Source organism: Echinococcus granulosus (assembly GCF_000524195.1).
Source record: "Echinococcus granulosus chromosome Unknown EG_S00062, whole genome shotgun sequence".
NCBI classification, from domain to species: Eukaryota; Metazoa; Platyhelminthes; class Cestoda; order Cyclophyllidea; family Taeniidae; genus Echinococcus; species Echinococcus granulosus.
The window spans coordinates 332,875-341,225 of NW_020170442.1; the positions used below are offsets into that span (position 1 = coordinate 332,875).

General features: G+C 41.3%; 1 protein-coding gene across 1 annotated transcript; it reads left to right on the plus strand. All coding sequences in view use genetic code 11, as the record gives it.

The window, feature by feature from the left end:
* Nucleotides 1–354: 354 nt before the first annotated feature.
* Nucleotides 355–7,990, plus strand: EGR_06729 (RNA pseudouridylate synthase domain-containing protein 4; the record flags this gene model as incomplete). Its single annotated transcript, XM_024495978.1, has 13 exons — nt 355–409; nt 1,585–1,620; nt 1,654–1,713; nt 2,347–2,559; nt 2,762–2,914; nt 3,412–3,456; nt 3,650–3,794; nt 3,872–4,022; nt 4,059–4,233; nt 5,320–5,700; nt 6,564–6,895; nt 7,243–7,448; nt 7,831–7,990. 13 exons carry the CDS (start codon nt 355–357, stop codon nt 7,988–7,990), a joined length of 2,112 nt encoding a protein of 703 aa, XP_024349638.1.
* Between the last annotated feature and the right edge of the window lie 361 nt (nt 7,991–8,351).

Sequence of the window (8,351 nt, forward strand, 5' to 3'; positions counted from 1 at the left end):
GCTTTAAAAGTCGACTATCCTTTAAATAGGTTTAGTGAATACAACACTAGAAGGCGTTTTGCTTCACAGCAAAGGGAAGAAAGCAAAACTAACCCCAAGAAAAATGCAGTACAATCAACCATTTGTAGTACTTTTGTCTTACATATACAATCTTAGAGGAATCTAATCACTGCCTCTTCAGGACTACACTAAGCAAACTACTAAACTAGTATCGCAGCAGACAACTTGTGTAGAAAAACAGGGAAATAAGTGAAGGAACTAACGGTACAGCCGAGTACTATACAGAAACGTCACCAACAAGCGAACGCACCACCACAGACACACAAGGCAGAAGGTTCAACGACAATTACGAAGATGGCGGCCAAGACCCTAACAAAACTACTAAAACAACCGCCCATCCATGGCAAAGGTCATGACCATTCTGAATTAACTTCATCAAAACGCATGTCTGCAAATGTAGTTTAAAATGCTTCTTCATATTTTGTGGCAAAGTCTACCTTAGGGTAGTGTTAACGTGTGCACCTAATTCTAGTTTACAGCTAAAAATCGGCAAATATTGCTTGCTCTACACCTTCTTGATGAAACCAATATTAAAACCTTACTTTATCTTTGTATATATTTATTCAAAATTTTGCTCTTTTCCGACCTGGCAACTTAAAATATCGCTTATTTTGATTGGTTTGATATTGTGCTTTGAGTGCGTCCGGCCCTTTTGCACGTTTAAGTCTCCTAGTTTTGCTGTTTTTGTATCATAGGTCGTCTTTTTTATCCCACTCGTATTGTCCTTCTCAAAATTCTGGTGATCTTTACAAAGCCGTGCTTATCCACCGTAAACTTATTTGTTTTGTTAGCTCTTTCTCAGAATGCATTTATGAGTTTCAAAACATTTGGTGTTTGCATATGCTTTTTCATCGGAATTCGATATTGAAGCTTTTGATGTCATTGCTTCCATAACATAAACTCTCATGCGACCCTCTCCATCACTGTGGGTTTACTTTTTCTTCTTAAATATCGTTTTCCCCAGCCAAAGTTTCGAACGGGAGTCCATACTAGCGGATGCCCATGGTGTCAATAATTATCTTCGGTTCCCTTATCGAACACAGAGTTCAGTCTCTAAGCTTTTTAGAAAATTTTATGGGTCTTTGCGAACCTGGTGTAAGTGCGATAACAGGGGTACGTCTTCTAATACCCTACTTAATGTGGGGTTTCGTTTAAATTTCTTTAGGGAAAATGTTAATGGTTTCTGCGTCTCAGAATGCCATTTTTGTGTATGATTAGGGGTTTTTTTAGCATTGGATACTGTCTGAGTTCTTGCCATGAGCATCGTCTATTCGTCCTGGCACTTCGTGACCTATTCCTTCTTAATCACACGTTGATTGCTGGGAGTTACGCTTTCAGCGCGCCTCCAAAGCAAGTTTATTACCTTAATTCTGTTCGCCATCAGAGAGTTTGCTTTTTCGGCTTCTGATTACTTTCGATCTATGTAAGGATACACTTGGCCAAAAAGATTTCGACCTGAAGTGTGGGGTTTTCCATTGATGGGTTGTTTGTAGTAAGAAAAGTTTTTTTTTTGCAGCCATACAGGTCAGTCTTGCCGTCAAATGCCGAAGAAAGTTATTAGTATGTTTTCCGGTCATGCTAACTCTTCAACAGGAAGTAGTGAGGAGGAAGTCACATCGGGTGAGGGATCATACATTGACAGCTTGTTTTTTGGTAAGTCTTCTTTTATCCTAAAATTGGGTGCTTTTGTCTTTGACTTTTAGCTTAGATATTTTATTTCGCTTTTTTGACTGCATCAGTATAGCAGTTGACCCCCAATAATTGGCTGTTTTGTGAAATTATGTTCGATAAAATTTCGACTGGTAATGTTCTTGAAAACCACTCCTACATAGTTATATAAGATCAGGATACTAACACCTGTATCGTTAGGTGGTTGCAGTAGTTTGATTGGGGTCGAACTCTTTTTCTTTGCTTGGAACGTACGCGTATACGTAAACTGATTTATTCCCTAGTGTCTTCCACAAAACTGGCACATGCGATACTATTATTCCTACCCTTCCGAAGTTCTGTTCTGTTTGGTTTAGATTTGCGTATTATTAATGGCGCTATTTAGTACACCTCTTCATTTGTGCTCCCCATGTTGTGTAAGTTGAATTAACGGAACTGTCTAGTGGATATGGACATACATTCACTGACATGTATTTTAATCAGTAATCACACATACACTTGTACAGAAGAAACTCGTCCTATTCCTCTTGTTGAACACTACTATTCCTACTTGCATGCAGAAATTAAAGCTTTAGTAACAATAGACAGCTTGCGTTCGCAGTAGTTCTTCGGTTTTAGAACCGCTTCCGAAGGTCCCTAAGAAAGTGATGTGGGATGATCCTACTGAGGTACCGATCACGCTCGACGTGGAGGAGAATGGGTATATCGATCAATCCTACTTCCAAGAACCGAAGACATGCGAGGCTTCTGATTTGGATGGCACTGAGAGTGTCGCCGATTGCATTGCTGGTGTCCGCGAACAACTGTCTATCAACCAATTTAGTGGTGGAAGTGAGTTAGATTTACCGAGTAGCTTTCATTTCTCCTCCATTAATGGACTCGCAAAATTGATTTTTAGGGTAATGTAAGATGACAACATATGCCTACTACATTGCTTTATCATGTAGTGGGGGGCATTTCTGTTTAAATGTCCATTTGTGTCTTGAGTAATTTAATTTCTTGTTCTTGATTGGTTCTTTATGTCTTTTTTCAGGACTTGACTTCAAGTACCGAGAAAAACGGGATTCTAGAGTGCGATACGATTCTCAGGGATTCCGTATACCCGACGATAATCCCATCAAATTCCATCTTCTCACAGAGGACGAGGCGGTCGAGGTTTTGTACAAAAGCATCATTGCCGTTCAAGGTAGGTCTCCCCTTCTGAGTACATCTACTTTTTCACCTTTTATGTTGTTATTTATTGCTCATGAACTAGCTATCTTTTAAGCCAATTTGCACCTTTGAAACAGTAAAATTTCCATGGGCGCATACACGTACCTATGCCCCTTACTCGGCCATTTCATTACATTTGTATTCCAATTTCTAAGACCTACTTCAAAGTAATATTACGATTCCCCCTTGATACTACGGTGCGATAAAATTTCGAATACAAAAGTGGTACTTTTATTTTAAATCACAATTTTTCAGACACTTTACGAATATGGTACAAGCAATGTCATTTTGCTCCGGTACTGTCGTGATTATTTTTAAATCGAATGGGTTACTATTTCTGAAAAGTTCTCGTTATGTCTTCTTTTTTCCGACCCTTCTTGCCCATATCGACAGTTGCACAGCACCCACCCTCTTCGAGTTTTTATTGACTTTTACTCTGGAAGGCATAATTGAAATCTCTTTTTTCTTCAGAAAACTTAATTGTGATCAACAAACCACCAGGAATAGCTTGCCATGGTGAGTCCTCCCAGCCCGCACATTTGTTTTGTCTTATCTTAATGCTGAAAAAGGCACTGTTAACCAAGTTGGAATGCAGTTTATGGTAACTTAAACCCGATTCGTCGTTTCAGTTGAAACAAACACTATTTTAATTTATATTTTTAGTAGTATTTTGCTCTATGTCTTAGCTGACCTGAGAATTTGTTTATAGGTGGCCAAGGTCAGTATTTCAGCGTGGACAGTCTTCTTCCAAGATTAGCCCATAAACTTCGTCGCGAATCCTACAGTGAGAGCACTGCTCTTAAACTGACTCACAGAATCGACAAGGAGGCAACCGGTATACTCCTTATCTCAAGGTACCCAAACACTATGCTTTCTTATTTTATCTATTTGTGGCACATTGGTAGATAGAGTAGATTGCATTCTTCCCTAGAAATCAAGACACACATCTTAAGTTGACTGAAGCATTTGCCAACCGCTGGATCAGTAAGTCCTACTTGTGTATCACATCAGGCATCCCACGCGAAAAAGAGGGCACCATTTATTTGCCTATATCAGAGAAACAAATCAATGGTGTGTACCGAGTAAGTCTGGCTAAGCATGCATGACAGTTTTCTCAGATGGTCGCGCGTTGCCCACGTCCCAAGTTACCAGTAGACGGTGATGTCTTGAGGGATGAAGTGGAAGAGGATGAGTGGCTTCAGAGAATACGTAGGACGACCAACGCCATTACTCACTTCAACGTACTTGACAGGCGTAATGATGCAGCTCTTCTGGAGTGCTCCTCGGTGACAGGTCGGTCCAACAGGCATTCCTCTGATCCCCTTGCTAGTATTTGAGCCTCTGGTTTTGGAGGCATGGCCCCCAATTCATCTTGGAGAGCATTCACCGACCCGGTTTAGTTACATTTTTAAGCGCGAAATCTGAGCTTGCTTCCTTCAGATCTCAATGTAGTGTTTCCGCGTCGGAGACTTCTAAGGTATTCGAAATTTGTATCTTGGGCGTTATTTAGGTTTTGCTGTAAATGTTATAGTATGAATACACTTAAAGTAATGATTACAAAGTGGAAATCGCAAAATAAGACTCCATGGGTGTCATTGGACGCGAACGTAGAGCTTATGTATTATAAACTGGGTTGCTGCTAGTTATAAGGTGCGTCGGCAGCCGTTATAAACTGGGTTGACGATTTCATAACTTAGATTCCATGACCGCGTTCGTGGATCCTATCGAGGCCTTCAACCAGGTGAACGATAGATAAGGAGTTTAGAGCATGTACGTGTCTGGTGGATGCAGAACGGAAACTGCCTTTGTGCTTCTTCTGCGTACTTCTCGGTGATTTACAGTAACGCCCCTTCGTGTAGTTGTCTGTTGAGTTAGAGTACATCTCTGTTGCATAGGCTCCTATAAGGAGAGCACGACTTGACATTCCGGAGATTAGCGATCAGGTGGGACTTTCAGAAAATCGAGCTGGATCTTTTTGGGGGGTTGAAGGCATTCCCGTCATCATAGTATTGACCCATTAAAGCTTGGATTGTAATTCACCATCGCCATGAGGACGTTGAAGATTTCTGATATGACCGTGACGCGGGATTCGAGGGTTCTTACGCCATATATCCGATAAGCATTTATGACTTACGAAAAGTTGAAAATGGCTAGATTCGATGTTTCTTGACGATTTGTACTCAAAAAAATTAAAAATGTTCAGCTCTTTGCAATTTGTATGAGCCATCGTATGAGTCTGACAAACCTCATCATAGTCTGGAAACCAGGCTTATTTTAAATCGGTATCTCCAAAGTACCGCTTAGTTGGATAGTAACTTGCTACTTAGGCATCATGACTTCTTCACATCTCAAGACATTGTATTTCATCCTCGCAAACAGGTATGAGGCATCAAATTCGTGTTCATTTGAGTGCAGCGCTGGAGACACCGATTTTAGGAGATCACAAGTACGCACATTTTGGGTATCTAGCGCCTCAACGCCTGTCCAAACGAACTCTTGAAGCACTGGAGATACGCCAGTCGAAGGCACGTTACCTGGGCCTATACCTGCACGCGCACAGCGTCAAATTCGGCGGTGTCACTGACACAGCTATCACTCCTTCATCTGCCCCTCCGTCTCAGCCTCCGCCGGGTTTCTTCGCCTTTTTGAGCCGAGAGCGACCACGCGAGGTGCGCCAGTTCGTCGCTCCCTTGCCTTCCTTCTTCCTCACCACCCTCAACTGTCTCGGCATTCGCATTCCCCAAACACTGCGCTGGACCCGTTTCAAGCTCTTCTGAGCTTTTCCCTTTCATCCCTCTTCATACGACAATATATACTTTCAACTGTAGTGCACATATTTTAGGGTTATTAAGACCCGGTGGAAATAAAGAAAACTGTATCAAACTCGTCTTGGGAATGTTTTCCTGTAAAAGGCAGGTTTATGTGGACTGATGCTTGGATTATAGCACTAGTGTTATTTCCAACATGAGGTGTATTCGACAAACTTTCATCTCTTGTCGCACTTTCCTTTCGTTTATTCTTTTTCGGGGAGGGGGTATCTTTTACTGATAGCGTTGTAAAATAAACTTTTGTGCACCTGCGTCTTCACGTGGATTCAGTTGGAGGCGACACGAGTGCTGTGTTCGTGGGAGGACCTTTTACGTAGAATGTGCGACTACTGCGTAATTTGAACAGTTGTTGCTCCTTGTGTGCAGCCATTGTTGACTGTTTGCTAAGCACAAACGGTGGGGGAGGAGGAGGAGGAGGAGGAGGAAGTAACGTTGCTGGAGTTACCAAAGTCAGGAAGGTTAATTAATCTTTTATTTTTTCATTTAGTCTCCACCAAAAGTTTGTGATTCAGATTGCATTATCTACATTCCTAGACCTTAATGTTTGCATATATAATTACAAATGCTAGTCACTTACAGAGAACATTCAAATGTATTTCGGGTGCTCTTTTGTGACACAAAACCAGGAAGGAGGAATTGCTCTTATGAACTTCACGTTTAGCTCTCCACATTAAATATTCTGTCACCCTTAGATACGCACAAACGCAGACTCGGTTGTGTGCTCGTAAACACTATTAACAGAGAGAGAGAAAGATAGGTTGTACCAAGTTTTTTCTCGGATGGCTTCATTGTCAGGGGAAGACGTGGAGATGGAGAATGTGAGAGCTGCGAGACGGATCTTGGCGGAGCGAATAGGGGTTTGGTGCACGGAGAGGCGTGGTGGCCCTCCGCTGCACTGCCTAACGCAGCTGGAACTGGAGACCGCAGGTCTGCGAGCGCTGCCACCGCCTCAGGTGCTGGGTGCGCTCCCTTGCTTACGTGTTCTGAACCTTGGCGGTAACAAACTGAGGTGCCTGTGTGGTGGATTGCTGCAATGTCGTTGCCTTGAGGAATTGAACCTCGACGATAACTACCTAACCTCTATTCGAGGGGAACTTAGGAATCTACACTGTCTGAGGGTGCTTTCTGTGAGAAGAAATTTAATTAACAGTACTAAAGTAGGTTTATCTTTGAGGTACCTCTTGTCAGTGACTTATCAGTTGGGCAACTGAAGCACTAAACATGTCATGTGTATTTACATCAATCATTCCCAGGAAGAAGCAAGTTGTTTTAAGATTCCTGAAGCCGCAGCCTAAACTTTCAGATTATGTCACCATGGCCTATCCGGAAATTCACTCGAGTTTAAGCTCTAAAGCCTAATCAAATTTATTCTGATATGGGACGTAAACAATCTCATTTTCCAGTGTTCTTAGGAATCTTCAAATTGTCACGTCCATTAAGACATTGAAACCGATTGGATTTTCACTTTTGAAAGGAAACTGTCAATGAATTGAAGCGAATGCACAGGATAGAAGTGGTTGATCTCCGCAAAAACCAGGTATGCAACGACTCGAATTACGCACTCTTAATGTGGAGAATGCTTCCAAGTCTCTCACTTCTTGATGGACGTGGAAAATTCCAAGACTCCGTTTCATTTACAGCAGTTAACCTACCCAGAAAACAGGAGGCGACTAACATAAGGTGGCATTTACTGTATCTACACTTGTTGAGGTTTGCGTCATAATGCATAAGCGAATGCCATCCGTCCGTCCCATAGTCTGGTGCTTTTAATACTTAGACCATATAGGATAGTACTTATTGTACTGCTAATTCCTCAAAAACCATCTCTTTGTTTCACCCCTTGAGATAAAGTTGCACCAGTGCCATAGATGAGTTAATTTGATACAAATACTAGATGTCCTTAAGATGATTGCAATATGCTGTCTTTGGAATTTCTCATCACAAGTAGTAGAGGGTTTAACAAAAGTAATTCAACCTCAGGCATCGAATGAGAAAAAACTGAAAACATATTTACCTTCGGTACGGCAATGTCGAACTACAAATGCACTTTTATTTGTCATAGAAAGAAGAAGGCGATTTCTGGACCGAAAATATGTGAGCGGTTCCACCGAGGCCAGCTGCGGAAGGTTTATCTTTCAGAAGTTATTCAAACAGCAAAACAAGAAAGTAGTGAATATCCAATTTCCGGCAAAGTGATTTTGGGTACTTGTTCAAAGTTATGAAGTCTGGACGGCATTTCAAATGACAAACAAAAGTGTCGCCTACAAACATGCAGTCTATTTGTCCTAATGTGATTAAATTTGTGAAGCACCTCCCAGTCTTTTCTCCATTAATTCAAATTTATTCAACATTCATATCATCTTTCAAAGTGGTAATGCGGCATTTCAAAAGGTGTTAAAAGAAAGAAGTTGTCTTTTTAAATAAATAAAAGGCCTTTTAATAAGATGAAAAAAATGATGTAAGGCTGAAATAGTTTTTAACTTTCACTTCAAACATAATCTGAACGTTTTAGAGTTGAAATAACTGCATAGATCTTTCAAAGCCATGGCTGGAAAAGTCCATATAGTCTCCTAGATACGCGTA